This window comes from Lissotriton helveticus, chromosome 12, assembly GCF_964261635.1.
Source record: "Lissotriton helveticus chromosome 12, aLisHel1.1, whole genome shotgun sequence".
Taxonomy (NCBI): domain Eukaryota; kingdom Metazoa; phylum Chordata; class Amphibia; order Caudata; family Salamandridae; genus Lissotriton; species Lissotriton helveticus.
Genome location: NC_136073.1, coordinates 232,043,971 through 232,066,060, shown reverse-complemented (window position 1 = coordinate 232,066,060; position 22,090 = coordinate 232,043,971). Strand labels below are relative to the sequence as shown.

Genomic DNA, 22,090 nt, shown 5'->3' with positions numbered 1-22,090 from the left:
GTCCTCTGCTAGGTCTTTACGACGCTGGTTTCAATATAATGTACTTGTCATGGTCCTTGAACTTGGAGAAAAAATTCATCCCAAATTTTCTACGGGGAGCTCATTTTTAAAATAATGTTTTCTTTTTAGAATGTGAACCTGTGACCAAGTAGCTTGAAATTGATTTTATATTCACTAAAGATATTGTTGGCACTTGTCTCTGTTTTGGGCCACATTTCCAGGTTTATCATCTCTTTGCTTTGAGCAAACCTAAGAACTATTCTGCAGCAGACATTTTCTTAAGACTTGAGCAAAAAACACAGGCTACACACACACATTCTTCAATTTAGATGATGTGGGAGTTGTAAGCGCTGTATGAGAGCAACAAAGCCAATGTAGTTAGAGAACATTGTGCATGACTCCATTCTATGCAAGTTGAAAGTTCACAGCTAAAGATGAACACTGGAGGAGCCATCAAGCTACATTACCAGTTTTCAGTAACAAATTGGTCCAAAATGTCTTGGTAAATTACAAATGAAATCACGATTCCTTCAAAATATTTCATTTGATATGTTGCTACCCGCCAGTAGTGCATGCACATAATGTGCTCCAAAGTAGAAATAGCTTAACCAAAGTGTCCAGGAATTATGTAATTAGCAGGGGTAATCAAAACCTCAAACTGCCATACACACATATCCTGTAAATTTAGAAAGTTTTCAGTCATGACAGGACAAAACAGCGATTTTTATGCATTTTCCGAAGATGCCAGTAACAACCAGAAAATATACGTTTCAACAAAAATGGTGATGCGCATGACTACACATTTTTAATTAAAAGGGTGCATCCGCAATATTTGTTGACTGCAACAGAGTATGGCTACAGACAAATGTGGAAAACCGTTAGGTGCCACTTATTCCATCCAGTGAATGTATGTATGCTCTTTTATGTAAGTGCTGAGAAATGTTAATTGATTACACTAAGCGTCAGGTGTCTCTGCACTTGGGATGTTCGAAGTTTGCGAAAAGGAGGCTTCAAGGTTGGACAAGCCACACAATCAGTCAGTGGCATGTGGGCTAGTCTGAAAGTCAGTGTGTGTGTGTGTGCCATTTTCTTGTTGGTTGTGACCTTGTTTTATGGTCTGCGAGACACTTTTATTTTAGTGTCCGGACCTATTTTCTGTCCCAGTCCAACCCTGGCCGACTTGCAATTGATGGAGTGTTCAGTAAGAGACACTTGACATCTGGGAAGAGGATAACTTGATCTCCCATAAAACTGTGGAGTTAAAAAAAAAAATTGTATGGGGACATACAGCAGGGAGGAGAACTGTGCATTTTCAGAGATATTCTACACTAAATGTTCTCCATGCCAAAAAAGCTGGACCGTGAGGCTGCTTTAACGTGTCACTGCAAACAAATTAAAGTTAGGGACAAGAGTCGAGTAATAATAAAAAAGTGAGAAACTTCGAATGGGTTACTAAACTAATATGATTTTATTAAGTAGACAACGTATTTGCTGGTCGCAAGTGACAGTTTGTGACACGATTGAATGCACCAAAAGCGCCGAGCGTTTTTATGAAGGCGCCCTAGGATGGGCAACTACACTCACAACAGCACCCAGATGCCAGGGTATGTCAACAGCCCTCCTCGCGCAGGTGATGCTGCGTCTCCTCCGGGCGGGCGTTGCCCTCCCCCCTGCGTCAGCAGCGCCCGTGTGGGGCGGCGGTTGCTGCCCTCCTCCTGCGTCAACGGCGCGCACTGGGTACTCACAGTTCAGGTGCTTCTTCTTGGGGCCCAGGATCTCGTGAGTGGCGGCCTTACACACCGTCTTGGTGACAGCCGAACCCGCTACGATGTGCTGCGCCGCCGTGATGCGGTCCGTGATGCTCTGCCCGGACATCTGGTTTCCCCCTCCCGAGGTCCGCAGCCAGTGCGAATACGGTTGCGCGGTTGCAGAGGGGTGGGCGTGCCCGTCCCTCATCTCCTAGATGGCAGGTGGGGGGAGGGGGGGAGGCGGCGGTGTGTGTGTGTGTATGTGTGTTCCTGTGTGTGTGCGCGTGTGTGTGTGTGTGGGGGGGGGGGGCGGCGGCGGTGTGTGTGCGCGCGTCTGTCTGTGTGTGTATGCGCGTGCCTTCGGCCGGCCTGCGTAAGCGCGTCCACAGACCCTGATCGGCTCGTGCACCGGTCTGTACCACTTGGGAGGGAAAACAACAACTATAGGTCTCGCTGGCGACATGCGTCGCCAAGTGCGAGACCTAAAAAGGGCACAGTTTCCGCTGGACACCCATTCCTGTTGCCAAACTGACCCTGGTGACAATCACTCTTGAACTGCCCTTAACAATCCATTATCTGAAAGAGAATGAAAAATAAAGTGGTGGGAGTTTGGCAGCAGGTAAATTTATTAACAGAATTGCAGCTTGGTAAAGCAGGAGCAGCAGAAGTAAACTGCATACATACCAACAGACTCACATCAGGATTTTCCAAGCCAAAAATTGACTGATGTTAGCAGTCTCCCATTTGAAATTGCTTCGGTCAATGGGAAAATAAATCCCACCGTATGGAACTAGGCTATTATATATCGAGTCGTATATGAGTCGCGAGCTCTGCAGTTAAAAGAAAGCCTGTGACATTAAAAGATAAACAAGAAACGGGTAGTACAGAATAGGACAAAATAGGAGTCGAATCGAAATGTGTGTGAGAGTGTGCGTGTGCGTGTGTGTGTTCCATCGTTTTGCCTGGCCAGACCCTTAACCGCTTGCACTTACCTCTTGTATGTTTAAGGGGGGGCCCCAGCGCATCAGTCTCCTGAGTGGGATAACAGTCAGGTATTACCTAATAATTTCTTCTTCCTGTCTCAATCGAGTGCTGTATATCATGGTATAAACCCCCATGAATACCCGATGTAATCCCTCCTGTTGATATAGTATACGTTCCTCAGTCTCCACTATTTAAAAGTATCAGGAAAGCCCCTCCAGACTGGGTTAGCCAACCAGGACAACAGACATCCGGTCCGTCACGCTCTGCATGTGTACATTCCATGTATTTTTAATAGTCAAAGTTGCGCAGCCGTTCCATCTGCTTGTCCTCCTCCTACTTGGCATCTAGTAAGGCCTGCCTCAACTCTGCATGTCCTGGTCTTTGCACATCTAGTGTACGCAGTACCTGGTCTGCGGTCTCAAGGTCTGTCTCGAGTGAACGCCTCACTCCAATAGAGGTCGCAAAGCATTTGCCCCGAGTACTACTTTAAATGCATCTCACTCCGTCAGTTGCGAGTTAGTCGTGTTTGCATTATCACTAAAGTAGTTTGCAAAGCATTCTCTGACTTCATCAAGTAACACTTGGTCCTCTAATGCCTCAGGTTTGTGGCGCCACGTTGGTATTTGATGGAGCAAATGTCCCCACCGCATGTGTAGAAGGCCGGAGTGTGCGTTAAGTATGCTAATGATTGGATCTGGGTATGTTTGTCCAGGGAGCATAGGAAAGTGTGTAATCCAACCTTTAGATCATGCACCGGGAAGTAAAAGGAAAAATCCCTGCTCTCCGGGTTCAGGCATCTCCAGGGGTCAAATTAATCCCCATCTGCCCTGCCAATGTGTGAATACCCTCTTTTTCTTCCGGGGATCAGCGAAGTAGTTAAAGGCGCCTCCAATAATTACAGAGTGCAGAAGATAGGCCACCAAAATACCTGTAAATTTGTCTAGGAATGTCCCCTGATCTGAATTAGGGCCATTATGCTTACGATCGCTATCTCCCGGACATCTAGCTGGCCTTTTACTGCCACATACCGGCCATCTGGGTCAATCGTCTCCCCAGTACACTGGAACAGGACCCCCGCCCTAATCCAGATCAATGCCCCCCTGGCAAGTGTGGAAAACTGTGAGGTATAATTGACCTCGCCATCTATGCTTGAGACCTCCCCCTTCTTTGCACACAGGTGGGTCTCCTGAATTAGGGCTATGTGAGCTCGCCATTTGTTCAGGTGGGAAATAATTTTATACAGCTTAGACATAGCATGCATCCCCCGGATGTTCCATGAAATAATCCTTTAAGGTTGAGGACCAGCTATTGGTGTGGGTCAAGTGTAATCTAAGCGGGGGCCAGGAGCATCACTTAGGCCGCTGCATTTTCAGTGTCTAGTCTACGTGCTCTGTAACCCCCTTGCGTCTAAACCTTCAACACAACCCCAATTCCGCTTCCCCAGGACTAGCGATAAAACCCTCCTCATCCAAACATGCAAAAATAATGCCCAAACTTTGAGCTCATGTGACAGAGCATGCCTTCTTCGCATCTGCTGGATCCGTTGTCACAGTGCCGCCAACTTCTCACCCATTCAGTGAATAGATCAGAATATGAGTGTCCCCATTACAGGTACACCCCCCACCCGCCATTCAGAGTTTCCTCATGTGGTTGTTCCCACCCTTCCGCTCTTCCTTCTCAGTACTTGCGGTTCTGGGAGAGTGTCAAATGATCTCGTCCACCGTGGCAGGAGTGACTATTGGGGAAGGTGCTCCACTGGAGCCAGGTGAGCTCAGGCATGCTTCTGCCGCCATGGCTTGCTCTTGTTCCTGTTGCTTTTTGGCTCTAGAGGGGGCCGCAGTAGATTACGTTCTCCACTATGTTGGGTGGCCCCCCACTTCCGTTGTTCCAGAGGAGCACGTCCGGGCACTTGGTGATCAACCCATCCCATCCCCATGACTCCTGCGGTGTGCTGAAAAAATAAATTAGTTAATTAAAATATCGGGTACCCGAAGAGATGGCTTCCCTTGGTCTCACCGGAAAGAGCATTGATTACTGGTCTTCCATTTGACGCAGCTTCTTCTTGACCGCTAGGAAAGCGCTGCAGTTGGACCTCCCTAGAGAAATCAGGGAAGAATCTGACCGTGCTATTGTCCATCACTAGAGAGGGGGTATTTCTGTGGGTCCTGTGCGAGTATGTGATCGCTGTCTTTATAAAACAAGAGGCGAGCCACCTCTGGTCAGGGCAGTCCTCCAGGAGGAGGAGGCCTCGCAGGTACTCTATGGGCTCTCTCTAATGCAAAATACAGGGATAAGCCCTCCGGAGCTACCTCCTCCCCGAACCATTTCTGTAAGAAGGTCACCCTGTCCCTTCCTTCAACCTTCTAAGCCGTCTGAGTCGCACATTGTTGCGACAGGACCTGTTTTCAGGGTCTTCGGCCGTCATTTCAAGCATCTTCACTTGTGCTTCCACCGCCCTCAGTCTGTCCACAGTTGTGGTTCAGATCGGTTTCAGGCCCCCCAAACCTGTTTCAGCCACAGTTACTCGCTCCACCAACCGGCGATGGTCGACTCTTAGGAGGCCCATTTCCTCAGTGTCAATTTTGTTCTCAACGGTCAGCCTCGAGGCCGATATGGCCTGCAGAATGTCTTGCAGCGTGGGTGCTGCTTGTGCATCATCTTGCAATGAGTTGGAGGGGGCCGGCACCAAAAGATCCTCAGAGTATGTCAAGCTCTGGGAAGGGGAGGAGGGGGTGGGGGAGGGCGATATCTCTCCTTCTGCTGTCTTCCCCATTTTTTCCTTCGTGTTTGCCTGAAGGTTATCGGAGGAGCTTTCTTCTGAAAGGTCAGCCTTTGGGCAGCAATCTAGCAGTCTCAGTGGGGGGCCCTACCCAGCTGCCAGGGGCCCTCCTCCCTGGTAATCGCTGTTGCTCAGGGTTGCGTGCTGACTCAGTCCCAGCAATCCCGTCTTATTTGCAACTTGATCAGGTGCGGTCAAGAGTCTGGGTGTACCTTGCCTATTGGCCCCCTCCTCCGTCGGATCGAGTAGTTGCCAGTGACTGGTATCTGCTGCCTTGTGCCTGTACTTGGGTATATGCGCCTTTAGTACGCCTTAGGGATTTCCAGTCTGTCTGGTAGCAATGTGGTGTATGTAATATGTTACTTAGCCACAGATCATCCATTCATATTAGTCAGCCCAGTAGCATATGGCTGTGGAAAATGCGAATGTAGGTGAAAACATATCTGTGAAAGGAGACACTGATGCCTACAGCATATTTTTCTACTGAAGGGTGATATTTGCTCCAGAATGACACATGCTCTTAACAACTAAACCCCACCTCACGAGAGCACCTCAGATTTTCCTCCTTTCAACAGGTTCCTACTCCATTTATTCCCACCTCAATTTCAGCTCCAGTATGAAAATTGTAGATGAATGACTAATCAAGTTATACAAAGATAAGCAAAACTCATTGCCTTGTCTGGAGCACTGTAGTGAGATATAGAGACGTCTGATACCTTAATGTAACGCCGTATTACGTTTTTACAGGGCTACCAAAAGAAGTGAACAACACAACAGCAGAGCTTAAAGTGGCTTTGTATAAAGTTCAAAATAATCCCTGAAGATTACCACAAGAGACTTCTGCGAAGAGGTGTAACAAATGAAACAGAAAACCGGCGTGTGTTTGAGAAACTGTGGAATAGCAATAATGAGGGTCCAAATAGAGAACTGATAAAATCAAACTACTATAGGCTTGAACTGAATTGCTTTGGCGCCCATAGAAAAGATATGAAAGTGACGGGGAAGAACAGTAAGATCTGGGACAATTTGTGTCGCAACAATACATTTGTCACTGAATTGAAAGCAAAAATAAAAAAGCAGATTCTGCCCTAGTAGGTTTACTGAAATTATACAAAAATGGATTTGGGAAGCAGAAAAGTGGTTGCTAAAGTAAAGTGTAAAAAAATCCCTTTGTCCTATGGTGTAACAATACATGTGATATAAGCTGCAAGTTATGGATTATCATTGGTCCTTATGAAGAGTAGGTGCACCAAAACTCAATAAAGGTGGTCTCTCAACTGTATCTTATTCCTCCTTAACAAGTATCTACTTGCAACGTAGTCATTCTAGCAGGTGCTGCATCATGTCAACAACTGTGTGTGGGCACGCTCACAGATGAGTTGAAGAAAGCCCAGACCAGGTTTAGTTCCATACTAACAATTACTAAAACTGCCCTAAGATGTCAACTCTCTCACACTGAAAGGAAGAGAATACATGTTCTTGATATAATGGCAGTCTAGGAATCAGAGAACACTACATGATGAACTTTCATGGAGCAAATGATACACTGCACAGAAATTTCAGACTTACTTGATGTACACGTTGCACACTTGAAGATTTTTAGGTCTCGCCCATGCAGCGTGCATGCGCTACTTAGGAGGACCTTTAGCCGTTGCTCTGCTCTTTTTGGAAGCACATACTCGTGCTTGTGCTGGCATCTACCTTGCGGGAGCAAGCAGGGGCGCGCCACAAGCACGGGTATGTGCTTCCAAAAAGAGCAGACTGCGCGCGCATGCATGCACCACGGGTACGGGGCCGCGCCACACTCCCTCGCGGTGGTTTCTATTTTTTTCGGTCTCCTCATTTTTTTGGGGGATGGCTTTGTTTCCCTATCACTAGGGCACACTCCCGCAGTTTTATCTCACTCCCTGGTAGTCCTTCTCACTCCTTTCTCCCACGCCACCTCCCTCTCTCCGCCGCAGTGGTCTCTCCTCGTCCCTTCTTCACTCTCCAATCCTATCTTTTCTTTCTCTGTCCCTCCGCTCTCTTTTTGCGGTCTGCTTTTTTTTGTTTCACATTCTGAATCTCTCCCTTTCATCTTCTTTTCGCCCCTCGTTTATTTTCTTTGAAACATCAGATGTTGTGTGTTTGAACTTGCTGGTGCGGCCTCGATCTTTATCTATCTTTTTCTGCTCATTCCGATCTTCGGCGGCGTCTCTTGAAGTGGCCTCTTTCTGTGCTTTTTTCCCCTCAGTGTCTGTACTATCCCACGCCCTTTCTAGCTTTCTAGTTTAGTTTAGTTTTTGCTTTTATAATGCGCAACAGCTACCCAAAAAGGGTTTCCTGGCGCAAAGGACAAGTCTGTGCTCAGAGAAGAAGAACAGGACAACACACAGTTTATCTGTCAAATAGCCAGGTTTTTAAAGACTTACGAAATTGGGTATAGTTCGTCTCATTGCGGAGTGCTGTGGGTAATGAGTTCCTGGCTAATTTGAAGATGATGAACCTTCCTTGGGTAGCAGAGCGGAGATTTCGAGGAGGGAAGTAGGGACTAGCCAAGGCTTGAAGATAACAAGGAGCACAGCAAGATTTAATTTTGTGCATACAGCTCAGAGCCTTGAACTTTATTCGATTTTCGATATTTTCGATTTTTAACCAATGTAGCTTGCGTCGATAGGTTGAAATGGAAGTGAACTTTGGGACTCCACAAGGAAGTCTGATAGCAGCGTTCTGTACCGTCTGTGGACTACAGATTTGTTTGAGCCCAGATAGAGTATGTTTCCATAATCAAGCCTAGATGTAATTAGGGCATTGACTACGGTTTTTCTGGTAGATTCTGGAAGCATCCAACAGATTTTCCTTAACCATTTAAGAACGGTGAAACAAGTCGATGCGACTTTGACTGATTGGGGATGCATGCTGAGTTGGTCATCAATCGTGATGCCCAGATTTCGAACTTGGGGGGGAAGGGGAAGGAAGATCACCCATTTCACAAGGCCAATTCAGGGGGTTCCAGAGATCTTTGTTTTTTCCTAACACCAATATCTCAGTTTTTTTCTCCATTAAGTTTGAGAAAATGTTGCTGCATCCAAGATGCTATTTTGTTCAAGCCAATTTTGTGAATAGAAGGAGTGTCTATGTTATGTGAGAAGAGGGAGAAAATGATTTGAGAATCATCGGCGAAGGAGAAAAGGGATAACCCAGAATTTTCTGCTACCTCAGCCAGTGGTCTTACATACAGATTGAATGGCAAAGAGCTGAGGATGGATGCCTGTGGCACCCCGTGCGCAAAAGAGTGGATTTCAGAGCAGGCTATTTGTGAGAAGACTTGAAAAGTGCGATTTGAAAGGAAGGCAATATGCCAACTTAAAGCGGGTCCGTCAATACCCTGTGATTTTAGTGTATTTATTAATACAGCATGGGCCACCGTATCAAATGCGGCGCTTAAATCTAGCAGAATGAGCGCAACGGTGTCTCTATTGTCTAGGTGGTAACGTATGTTTTCAGTGACCCCAAGTAAGGTGGTTTTGGTGGCAAAACCAGCTCGGAAACCGGATTGGGATGGAGGAAGTCCATGTGTTGTTACGTACTGCGTTAGGTGTGAGTGAATATGTCTTTCCAGGATCTTTGAGAAGACAGTAAGTAGAGATATAGGATGGTAATTACTGGACATATATGGGTCAGTATTTGCCTTTCTACTACTCACTCCCTATTCACCCCTCGTGCCCCCGTCTTCTTCTAACTCCTCTGCCCCAGAGTCATGAGATCAGATCTCTTAACCTCTTCCCGCCGCCCCCCCCCACCCCTCCCCTCCCTCCAAGGAGCTTGCTACCTTGGGATAACCTATGGCCATTCTCTGGGATACTCCAAACAGTGCTAAGAGACTTTGCATAAGGCGTGCAAGGTGCTATAAGAAAACCACATAACAAAACACATAAGAACATTTTTAAAAAAAGGAAATTTTGATTGGTGCTGTGTAAGCTGCTCAGAACCCACCATGGTTGTTTTAAGCTTCCTAAACTCTTACGAGGAAATAATAATTAAATTGCACCAGGGGGGCACAGGATACACACAACGTACAGTGCTGTAATTCAGTGCAATTATGCCAGAGGAGACTATGCATCATTCCAAACTTGCAAACATAAAGGGGCATATTATTTAGGGCCCTATCTCACATTTTATGGCTTTAAAAGCCACAAGGAGGTGCTAACAAGCAGTAGCACATGTTAGTAGCCATTCTCGAGATGCGTCACCTCGCATCGCTAATGAGATGCAAATTAGGCGTTTATTTTCAAAACAACAAAGAAAATATCGCTAACTGCACTACTCTGTATAAACAAACCGGCCCAGGACACCCAGAGCGATATAAAAAGCAGCACTAACCGCGGTTATCCCCGTAAGCCAACGTCTGAATAAATATATGACTTAGCTATATTTATAAAGGGAGGTGGATTCTAAGGCTAAGTCCAAATCTCCTTATTACCAAGGATTCCCTAATCGCTGAAGTTGTATCGCTGGATTTCCAGCGATGTTCCCTCATTTCGCCACTATCGCCGGATTTTATATCGCCGTTGAGATAAGCGTGTTATCTCGGCGATTAAATCCAGCGATAGCCGGCGTCAGACAAAATCACACTAAGCGTGCTCTGCGATATTTAGTTAGTTGATAATATGCCTTAACGTTTGTTGCTGGATGTTCGCAGAAAGCCATGAAGTCAGATCTTCGACACATTCAATTTTAAATATTTGCAGCCAGGTTTATTTTTCAGCGCTGCCCGCGTCTGTTTGCTTCAGAAACTTTGCATTGTATTTGTCTTGGAAATTAGAGAAAGTAATATTTAAAGCGGCGGCGCGGTTTCCTGGCTCCAACCATTTGTCAGGAAGATTGGATGCCCGGCATTGCAGCGCCACACACACAAATAAATGACTCTGAAAATGTAAAACAACAAGCATTGGCATAGCCAATAGGTCTCGCCTTTGGGACCTTATAAGTGTTTAGCCATGCAACAGTTAATATTGTTGCAGTAGGATATTGTGCTGCACAACAAAATATTTATAAGGTCCCAAAGGCGAGACTTATTGGCTATGCCAAAGCTTGTTTAATTATTTTTGATGAGTGAAGCTTAATGTTTAAGTCAGAAAAAAAGGAACATGCAATTGTTTTTGTGTGCAACTATGTACTGATTGAACCATGCTTACTAATTGACCTTAACTAAGAAAGCACATTCCTCATTACACAACTGTCCAGATGAAGTTGGCTTTAACATATGATGTGCTTTTTGTAACAACATCCCAACTCATGGGACAAAAGAATAAAGGCTGGATGTTCAGAAAATCATTTGATTAAGAGTTCTAGTATAGCATTTGCCAGTTATCAGTGGTTTATCGCATATACGCGACAATTAATAAAAGTAAGGCGTGAACCGCTGTTAACTTAGTTCAGTGCTGATTTAACCCCTTCAGCGCTGATGACAAAGCCAGCTCGTCATGGGCGTTACCTGCGCTACGCGCATGACGAGTTGGCTTTGTCACGTAACGCGCGATTTTCGAAATTTCAGCGCACAGCGGGAAAACCCGCTAGCGCAGTAGAGGTTAACACAAGTTGTTTCTATATGTATAATAATAGATGGTTCAAAGCACATCTGGTTCTACGTGCAGTGTGTGGTTACCTTTCATGAAAAATCGACAGGTGAGCCGTGGCCTCACCTTCCTGTCACTGGGGTCCTTAACTTCACCTTCTTCCAGGTCATCATCCTGTGAATCACATAAAGGATTATAACAATGACTAAACTGGGTAAGCTTAATGTTAAAGCTGCAGATATTCCAACAGCAAACAATATGTTGGTTTAAGGGTAGGGTTAAACTGTACCTTAAGAAAAGGTCCAATGAATTCTTAGTTCTCCACCATGAAAATCAACAAAGAAGTCACAAACAAACAGTTCTGCTCATGTGCAGTGTCACAGAGAGCTTTACAAAGAGATAATGCATGTGCAAAAAAAGCATTAACTATTAGACACTCACACAAATGCATACAGACATAGAAACACACACCAAAACAGACTCCTCTCCCTCTAAATCAGCAGGTTAGACTAACCACATGTTGAAGCCACATATAATTAGTAAACCCTATTTGTAGATATGGGTGACTGAGCCATCATTATCCAATGTATTTGAAAGAAAAAGCAAAAGGGCATGAAAAACCTATTGGGGCAATATAGAGGCTTAAAGCTGAATAGGAATAAAAAGTGCCTTTCTAAGATAGCCAGCTACAAAGTGTCCCACAACTTTGTTTTTAAGGTGATACTATGGTTCATTTTGATGGTATAGCTGAACGATTTAACTTATAAAAATTACTATACTCTGGCTAAAGCCAGGGAGAAAGGTGGTTACAGATTTCTGTTACAATTTCCATGATGGAAAACTAGGTAATTGTACATTCTTCTTCATTGAGCGATCGTCAACGATAGTCAATTCAATTCAATTCAATTAAGCTTTATTCAACTTTAAGTTGCAAAATCATAAAAGAATACATCCTTTCAAATATGTACAATAAAATGTATCTATACAATTAAAATAGAATTAAAATTACAGTATTACAATATAAACAAGCATTTACAATGCAATAGGTCTCGCAGCATTAAAGTTTGAGCTATTGGCATTGTATATTACAATGTGTTGCATTAATTTGTTATCAAACTCTGAATAGTTTTATAAAGATTGATTGCAAACTGTCAAATGTTGCTGAATAGTAAGCAACGTTGTGAATAATATTGTTTGCTAGTCATCCTTGGGTACCAGAGTACTTCACTTGAGGCAGAGGTATTATCTTTAGACTACAGGTGCCGTTGCCGCTTGAGCTAGAAACAGGGCCAGCCACTCTCTACTCTCTACTCTCTACTCTCTACTCTCTACTCTCTACTCTCTACTCTCTACTCTCTACTCTCTACTCTCTACTCTCTACTCTCTACTCTCTACTCTCTACTCTCTACTCTCTACTCTCTACTCTCTACTCTCTACTCTCTACTCACTACTCACTCACTACTCTACTCACTACTCACTACTCACTACTCTACTCACTACTCTACTCACTACTCTACTCACTACTCACTACTCTACTCTCTACTCTACTCACTACTCTACTCACTACTCTACTCACTACTCTACTCACTACTCTACTCACTACTCTACTCACTACTCACTACTCACTCACTACTCACTACTCACTACTCACTACTCTACTCACTACTCTACTCACTACTCTACTCACTACTCTACTCACTACTCTACTCACTACTCTACTCACTACTCTACTCACTACTCTACTCACTACTCTACTCACTACTCTACTCACTACTCTACTCACTACTCTACTCACTACTCACTACTCTACTCACTACTCTACTCACTACTCACTACTCTACTCTCTACTCTACTCACTACTCTACTCACTACTCTACTCACTACTCTACTCACTACTCTACTCACTACTCTACTCACTACTCTACTCACTACTCTCTACTCACTACTCTCTACTCACTACTCTACTCACTACTCACTACTCTCTACTCTCTACTCACTACTCACTACTCTCTACTCACTACTCTCTACTCACTACTCTACTCACTACTCTCTACTCACTACTCTCTACTCACTACTCTACTCACTACTCACTACTCTCTACTCTCTACTCACTACTCACTACTCTCTACTCACTACTCACTACTCACTACTCTCTACTCTCTACTCTCTACTCACTACTCTCTACTCACTACTCTCTACTCACTACTCTCTACTCTCTACTCTCTACTCACTACTCTCTACTCTCTACTCACTACTCTCTACTCACTACTCTCTACTCACTACTCTCTACTCACTACTCTACTCACTACTCACTACTCTCTACTCTCTACTCACTACTCACTACTCTCTACTCACTACTCACTACTCTCTACTCTCTACTCACTACTCTCTACTCACTACTCTCTACTCACTACTCTCTACTCACTACTCTCTACTCTCTACTCTCTACTCACTACTCTCTACTCACTACTCTCTACTCACTACTCTCTACTCACTACTCACTACTCTCTACTCTCTACTCACTACTCTCTACTCACTACTCTACTCACTACTCTCTACTCTCTACTCTCTACTCACTACTCTCTACTCTCTACTCTCTACTCTCTACTCTCTACTCTCTACTCTCTACTCTCTACTCTCTACTCTCTACTCTCTACTCACTACTCACTACTCACTACTCACTACTCACTACTCTCTACTCACTACTCTACTCACTACTCACTACTCTACTCACTACTCACTACTCTACTCACTACTCACTACTCTACTCACTACTCACTACTCTGCCCTCACTACTCTGCCCTCACTACTCTGCCCTCACTACTCTGCCCTCACTACTCTGCCCTCACTACTCTGCCCTCACTACTCTGCCCTCACTACTCTGCCCTCACTACTCTGCCCTCACTACTTACTACTCTGCACTCACTACTCTGCACTCACTACTTACTACTCTGCACTCACTACTCTGCACTCACTACTCTGCACTCACTACTTACTACTCTGCACTCACTACTCTGCACTCACTACTCTGCACTCACTACTCTGCACTCACTACTTACTACTCTGCACTCACTACTTACTACTCTGCACTCACTACTTACTACTCTGCACTCACTACTTACTACTCTGCACTCACTACTTACTACTCTGCACTCACTACTTACTACTCTGCACTCACTACTTACTACTCTGCACTCACTACTCTACTCACTACTTACTACTCTGCACTCACTACTCTACTCACTACTTACTACTCTGCACTCACTACTCTACTCACTACTTACTACTCTGCACTCACTACTCTACTCACTACTTACTACTCTGCACTCACTACTCTACTCTGCACTCACTACTCTACTCACTACTCACTACTCTACTCACTACTTACTACTCTGCACTCACTACTCTACTCACTACTTACTACTCGGCACTCACTACTCTACTCACTACTTACTACTCGGCACTCACTACTCGGCACTCACTACTCGGCACTCACTACTCGGCACTCACTACTCGGCACTCACTACTCGGCACTCACTACTCGGCACTCACTACTCGGCACTCACTACTCGGCACTCACTACTCGGCACTCACTACTCGGCACTCACTACTCGGCACTCACTACTCGGCACTCACTACTCGGCACTCACTACTCGGCACTCACTACTCGGCACTCACTACTCGGCACTCACTACTCGGCACTCACTACTCGGCACTCACTACTCGGCACTCACTACTCTGCACTCACTACTCTGCACTCACTACTCTGCACTCACTACTCTGCACTCACTACTCTGCACTCACTACTCTGCACTCACTACTCTGCACTCACTACTCTGCACTCACTACTCTGCACTCACTACTCTGCACTCACTACTCTGCACTCACTACTCTGCACTCACTACTCTGCACTCAGCACTCACTACTCTGCACTCACTACTCACTACTCTGCACTCACTACTCACCGCTCTGCACTCACTACTCACCGCTCTGCACTCACTACTCACCGCTCTGCACTCACTACTCACTACTCTGCACTCCCTACTCACCACTCTGCACTCACTACTCACTACTCTGCACTCACTACTCACTGCTCTGCACTCACTACTCACCGCTCTGCACTCACTACTCACTACTCTGCACTCACTACTCACTACTCTGCACTCACTACTCACTACTCTGCACTCACTACTCACTACTCTGCACTCACTACTCACTACTCACTACTCTGCACACTCACTCTGCACTCACTACTCTGCACACTCACTCTGCACTCACTACTCTGCACACTCACTCTGCACTCACTACTCTGCACTCACTACTCACTTACTACTTTTTAGTTCCATCTTTAGTGCCCTTTAGTATTCGGTGGTGAGTGTACAGCCTAGGAGGAGGCAGTGACCCCAGGGTGGGACCACTTCAGGCCTCTGGTGAAACTGGAAATCCCTGTGTGCCATATGTCTTCAGTGAGAGGCCTCCAGTAGCAGTTCTAAGATAGTGAGTTTGACTGATGTGAGATTTTTTTTTACCCATCCCAGAAAAGCTATCTTTGGAGATAAGTCTATACTTAGGCCAATTATTTTGAACAGAGTATGTTTCCCCCTGCTAGATACACAAAGTACACTTCATGAGCTCCTCGTGTATCAACGGTTATCAAGTTAAGCCACTTTGTGTAGTGTTACAAGGGTGTTATGTGGGGCAGGTATCAATAGTGTAGTAGTCAGCTAACCTGTTTGTGAACGAGCGTATTCCCACAGATCAGTATCAGTTAATGGGTTGTCGAAATCGTGCTCTCAGCCCGCTCTGATGTGAGTTGCGCAGATGGGTTTATCTCCTGCATTTCCCTTTATATATTGGTGTGTAGCTTCCTGGGGTTTTTAACATTGCTAGTTGGAGGTGTCAAGAATTCTCCTGTTCCCAGGGGAAGTTGTGAGTTATCTGTTTACTTATAGATTTTTGCCTACGAAACAAACATGCAGAGTGATGTTAACATTTCAAAGGGCAAGCAATTTTAAAGAGACATTGGGAGGGCAAACACGGAGAAAAAAAAACAAGTAAAAGAACAGAGTAAAAATAGGTAGAGAAAAGGGGAGAAGAATAAAGAGAAGTAACGGCAGAAAAAACTGAGTGGGGTGTGATAAAGAATAAATGCGGAACATAGTGGACAATGCCAAATGGGAGGAAAAGAATATATCACAGTATAAAGGAAGGAATGAGAGAAATCAAAAGATAGTTACCCAGGGGAAGGGTGAAAGGGGAGGCTGCAGACAAAAGGAAGACGCTTGAAATGAAGGGCAGAAGTAAATACAAAGAAAGCAGAGGGAAAATGCAGAAATCTTGTGTGCTACAGGGAAAATATGAGTGGGATACAAGCAGACGGGTGATACGCTTAATGCACAGTAGTGTATGCAATCGACGCCCTACATCTCTAACCCTGGTGAAATAGTTCAGTGGTTAATATACTGCCTGCAGCCTTAAATGTGTAGGCTGCAGGTCACACGCCGACAACTCTTTGGTACCCCGGGGGTGTCAACTAGAGCTCAATTCTGTTTTTCCTTAGAAGTCCTGCCTCCTCGTGCTTTTGTCAGTCAGGCCCTCGAGCGCGCTCTCGTTTCTCCTCCCTCCTCCCGCAAGCTCGGCCCCTGCCTCCCACCGCTTTCCTCGGCAAGCCGCTCGGTGCCGCCCCCCTGCAGTCGGTGGAAGCGCACTGCAGCTGCCCCACTCCTCTCGATGTGAGCCTCCCGGCGGAGCTCGCTCGCTCTCCCGGTTCCATTTCCGTGGGATCTGTTCCTTCACATCTCAGCGCGCATCCGGCTCGGCGCCGCTGGAAAGGTAAAGCCGCAGCCGGAGCTTGGGAGGGAGCTGGGCTGATGTTCGGGGAGCAAGGATAGACAAGGGATTGCCCCAGGGGTGGAGGCGGGAAAAGAGGACACACGCAATGTAAATAAATCCACTTACCGTCATCTGCAATTTCACGAAGCACTTCCCAGGTGACAGCGCCTGGCCGCAGCGCTCGTTCGCGTGTCACTTTCAAATCGCCTCCAAGGCGAAGCGCGCAGCAAGGACTGTCTCCTGGGAAGCACACATGCCGACAAAAGGGGCTCGGCGGAGACGCGCTTCGCGCGGCTAGCCGAGACCTAAAAATGGGGAAGACCCAAGTGATTATAGAGGGTATCACTCCGCGCTATTCAACCATTTAAAATATTTATAATTTCATTATATACATCTTTGTACTCATTGATGAGGTTTCAGCGCATTTGAGGGTAAATACAACCTCGTTAGGATATTCCTTCCGTTGGGGTTATTGCAACTTATAATACTTAATTGAAACACTTTATAACCAGTAAGTTAAAAATTGGGTATGGCAAATGACTCAGGATTATGGGGGGCAAAGCTCCTTTAACAAGGGAGGGACGTAGTAACCCACAGATATATAGATGCCTTAAAATTCTTAGTCCCTCTTGCTCATTCTAAATTGTTACCTCACGAACTAAGAGAGGTTCGTGATAAAGTTTTTCCCATCCTATGTCAGGCAAAAACGTTTTTACATATAATAGCCACCTAGATTTGTGAGAATTCTCCATGGCCATAGAGTCTGAAATTATCGTTTGTGAGAGTGTGGCTTTGTCTGATGACCAAATACGGCGCCACAATAAGAGTGGTTGAATTCTCACTATATCAGACACCTGGGAGAGTCCCAGCTCTATGTGACATGAAAAAGTGGCCGTACTCTTTTGGACCGATAAGAGGTACCTTAGGAAAGTGTTTTCCACCCTCTGTAGGGCGTCTGTTATTACGTGACCCCAAACACCTGTCCCATACAGTGCCACCGAGAGACATTTGGCTTTATACATCTTAGCCAATTCCATGGGAAGTCTCTTCCCCAATTTCCGTGGAAAGTTAAGGGCTGCTGTGGTTCTAATGAAAAGGAGTTTCCTGGTTTCGATTGCGGGTTTCCAAGTAAGTTTATCATCAATCATTACTCCTAGGTAGGGGTATTTTTGTGTGGTCGCTAGTTTTTCCTGGTTTAGATATATACTCCTAGTTTTACGTTTATGTCCTATCCCTGCCTTCATGACAAATGTTTTTCCGATGTTGATATTTAGGCCCAGACTTGCCATGAAGGCGGAATATCTATTCAGTGCCCTTTGAAGTTCAAGGGGAGTATGGGCTAGTATCACCGCGTCGTCCGCGTAGAGCAATGCGGGGATCGGGCGGTTCTTTACTATCGGAAGGTCCTGGCACCCCTTAATCATTTCCTTCTCCAGACCGTTGGTATAAAGTGTGAAGAGGAAGGAGGCCAGGACATAGCCTTGCCTGACACCCCTCTCCACTTTGAACGACGCGGTTAGCTCTCCCCCAAGCCCATACCTCACCCTTGCAGTCGCATCTGAATACAATTCCCTTAAGAAGGTTACCAGGTTCGATTGGACCCCCATCTCAGCAAGGACGGACCACAATTTAGCGTGACAAACGCAGTCAAACGCTGCTGATAAGTCCACGTAGATCATAAAGAGGGCTCCTCCTTTGATATTAAAATATTTATCTATCAAAAGTGATAGATTAAGGGTATGATCAATGGTCCCCAATCCCTCGCGGAACCCATATTGGAGATCTGATATAACCCTGTCCTCCTCCGCCCAATCTTGTAGGTGCTCAAGGATTACACGGCCCGCCACTTTGCCAATGGAGTCTAAGAGGGAGATGGGACGATAACAGGTTACCGACCCCTGGTCCCCTTTTTTGAAAATAGGGACCAAAATTGACTTAGACCATGACTCCATGAGACCCACCACACATGATGCGTTCAAAACCCTAGTCAAAAGAGGAGCCCAGAGTTCCATCTGAGCTTTGAAAAAGTCTATAGGCACCCCATCTGGGCCTGGGGCCTTCCCACTATTACTTACTTTCAAAGCTTGAACCACCTGATCTACTGTGATTACCAAATTGATGGGATAGGGGGTGGAAGCCTGAACATAGGGTTTTGCTTCATGGGTGTTTACGACCTCAGTCGCACTAGAAAAGATCTTAGAAAAGTGCTCTATCCATTCTTTTTCATCAATGGCTACCTCTAATCTTGGTAAATCTGTGTCGTTATTCAAAAAAGGGACTTCACTACTAGCCAGAAGGCGGCACTGTTCTTATGTGTGCAGCTCTCATGGAGTTGGTCCCAGAGTTGCTGTTTTAACTCGGTTTTTCCAGTCTTTATTGCGGAATTGTATATTTTCCTTAAGCTAGTGATCTCATGAGGGACCCTGTGTGTCTTCCGCAAGACCTGTTTCAGCTTTGAATAGGCTACCGTGCAACTGTGGTCAAACCAACCCTTCCTCTTCCTTGCTGATCGATTACCTTTTACCCACAGTGCTTTATTTATTGCTTTTATCACCTCATCGAAGTTAGCAATAACCTCGACATCTGGTGTATCCAAATCCAAGCATTTCTGGATGGGAAGGATAGTATTTGCTATCACTGTTTTTGTGGTTTCTACGGGGTCAATCTTTCCCCATTTTAGCGAGTATCCATTAAGCCTCGCCAATGACAAGTTGTTTTGTGTTAAGGTTCTAGCGAGGCTAAAGTTAAAGTTTTGTGCCATCGGCAAACCAACGCTAAGGGGGTAGTGGTCGCTCAGCGCAGTTGTGTGTATGGTTAGTAGTGTGTCTGTGTTCCTAGGTCCATTGGAGACAAGAATGTGATCAATGGAACTTTGGAAGCCCGGCCCATGAAAAGTGGCAGCCATCACTGTATCTGTGGTGGTAGGTTTGTTTGCTATTGCCAGGTCTAATTCAAACATGATTTCGTTTAGGCGACCTAAAGTCGTATGTTTAAAGTCTAAAATTGGGTTATTGCTCTCATCATGGATGCCACAGGTGTTTCTGTTACTATCCTGGCAAGGGCCCAAGTTAAAGTCTCCGCCCCAGAGGATTATAACTTTTGTTGGTATCCTCCTTATTTTAGACAATAGTAATGAGCCAATAAGGGTTATTAAACTAGCTGATTCTCCCTCCGAAAGATTATTATAAAAATTTACCAAGAGGAAGGTATCTGTTTTATTTAGACAGATTCAAGGACCTGGAAGTTGGGTTCCAATTTAATGGGTTTTATTTCAAGTGCTTGTAGGTCGTTAAGCCTCCCCTTGCTCTCCCTGATAGACTTCTTTGAGCTGGTGAGAAGTAAGTTTTGTAACCTTCCATATGGAACTCTTCTACAGCCCAGGTCTCCTTGAAGCATAATATTTTAAACCTGGAGGTAAAGTCAAGCCAAACATTGTTTGTTATTTTAGAACGCTGTCCTGCAATATTCCAAAATAGAAAATCCAATTGAGAATTATTTCCTTTGCTGTTACACCCCTCGGTAGCTGTAGGTAATATTTGAGCTAGTTCTGTAATAAATGAATTTGGTAACCCCGAAAGAGGGGGCAACTGATTATGGCCTGTATCCCTAACCGGGGAGTCTCCATCCTGTTCTGGTGCATATATGGGCCTAGGATCACCCGTACTCGGTTTTAAAGGGGTATTGACTTCTTTTGTACTGAATCCCGTTGCCCCATCAGATAAGTCCAAGTCATGCTCTGATGCTTGTACGGGCTTAGGATATCCTATGCTTTTTTCAAAAGGGACTTTGGGATGATTACTAGTGTGTTTTCCCCTAGGATTAGTGTCTATGGCTCTCTTCATGTCCTTCGGTGAGGAGAGTCCATCTACTTCCTCCAACCCCGAAAGGGGGACAGAACGATTATAGGTGGGGATATTAAAGGTGTGCCCTTGCATGTTGAATAAAGGCGGAACTCGGGGAATCTGGGAATTACTCAAGTGAGCCCTGGGGTAAAAGTATGTCAAATCATACAGTATGATACCATTGGTCCTTGGAAGCAACACAGAGGGCAAGGGAAGCAACACAGAGGGCGAGGGAAGCAACACAGAGGGCGAGGGAAGCAACACAGAGGGCGAGGGAAGCAACACAGAGGGCGAGGGAAGCAACACAGAGGGCGAGGGAAGCAACACAAAGGGTGGGGTTGAAGAAAAGCAAACAGGCGAGAAAGTAACACAGAGTTAGGGAGTGAAGCACAGATGAGAAAGTAACAGGGATAGAAGCACATGAGCTCATCATGGAGGTGAAGCATAAGGATGAGAGAACAATACGGAGTGGGGAGGGGAAAGAAACATAGTTGGGAGAAAGGTGGAAAACACACGCACTCTTGTGGAGTGCTTAAGATACAAGAAAAAAGTAAGAAGTGGAAGCTTGTAAACGGACACTGCTCCAGGGGATTTACAAACACAAAATGGACAAGGTTAGACATTGAATTAGGATGCAAATGAGAGTGACATTAATGCTGACCAATGTTAAGCAACAGACTGGCCTCAAGCACCTCTATGTTGTTGGCTAGCTTACAATATTCTTTTAAAACCAGCGCTCAAGACCAAGTAAGGAGCAAGCAGAGAAGTAGTGGACTACATCACATTTATAATGTATGAATACTGATATGTAACATTCTGATTAGACATCACAAAACTGAATTGTGTCTTGGTGCTCTTATTGTTAGCAGCTCAACTGTGCTAGGTTCCTCAAATTCAGGAGGATGGAGGTTAAGTGGGCCGAAATTAAGTTGGAATTCGAGACCTGCAAATTACAAACCTATCACTTCAAAAGTTGGCCAATGCATCTTCACACATAACTGGGGCTCACTTACAAAGAAAGCAAAATTAGACATTGCTGACAGTGCTGATGCTGGACCTATTTTGTCCTTTCAGATTTCAGCCAGGGGCACAGCATCCCAGCTCTTCTCTTGTTGACTTAGCAATTCCCACCTATAGCCGCTCATCTACATCACAAGCTGGCTTACCTCGGTCTGTAGCTGGATTGGACTGATGAAGGGAAAGGTAATAGGGGGAGGTGCGAAGAGTCGTCAAGAATGGAACTTTCTGTGACAGGTTGGAACAATTACGTTCTTGACAGGGATGATGTAAACTTTAACCTATTTTATGGAGCTTCTGGCCACAGAACGTTTTTTCTACAAGCAGCAG

General features: G+C 45.2%; 1 protein-coding gene across 1 annotated transcript in view; it reads right to left on the bottom strand.

Moving 5' to 3' along the window:
• The window catches only part of ZC3H18 (zinc finger CCCH-type containing 18), a 529,005-nt gene that overhangs the window by 435,202 nt on the left and 71,713 nt on the right, over window positions 1-22,090 (bottom strand). Inside the window, exon 3 of the mRNA XM_078670778.1 lies at window positions 11,159-11,243. Coding sequence (XP_078526904.1) covers window positions 11,159-11,243 — 85 coding nt within the window. The remainder of the gene's footprint in view (window positions 1-11,158; window positions 11,244-22,090) is intronic.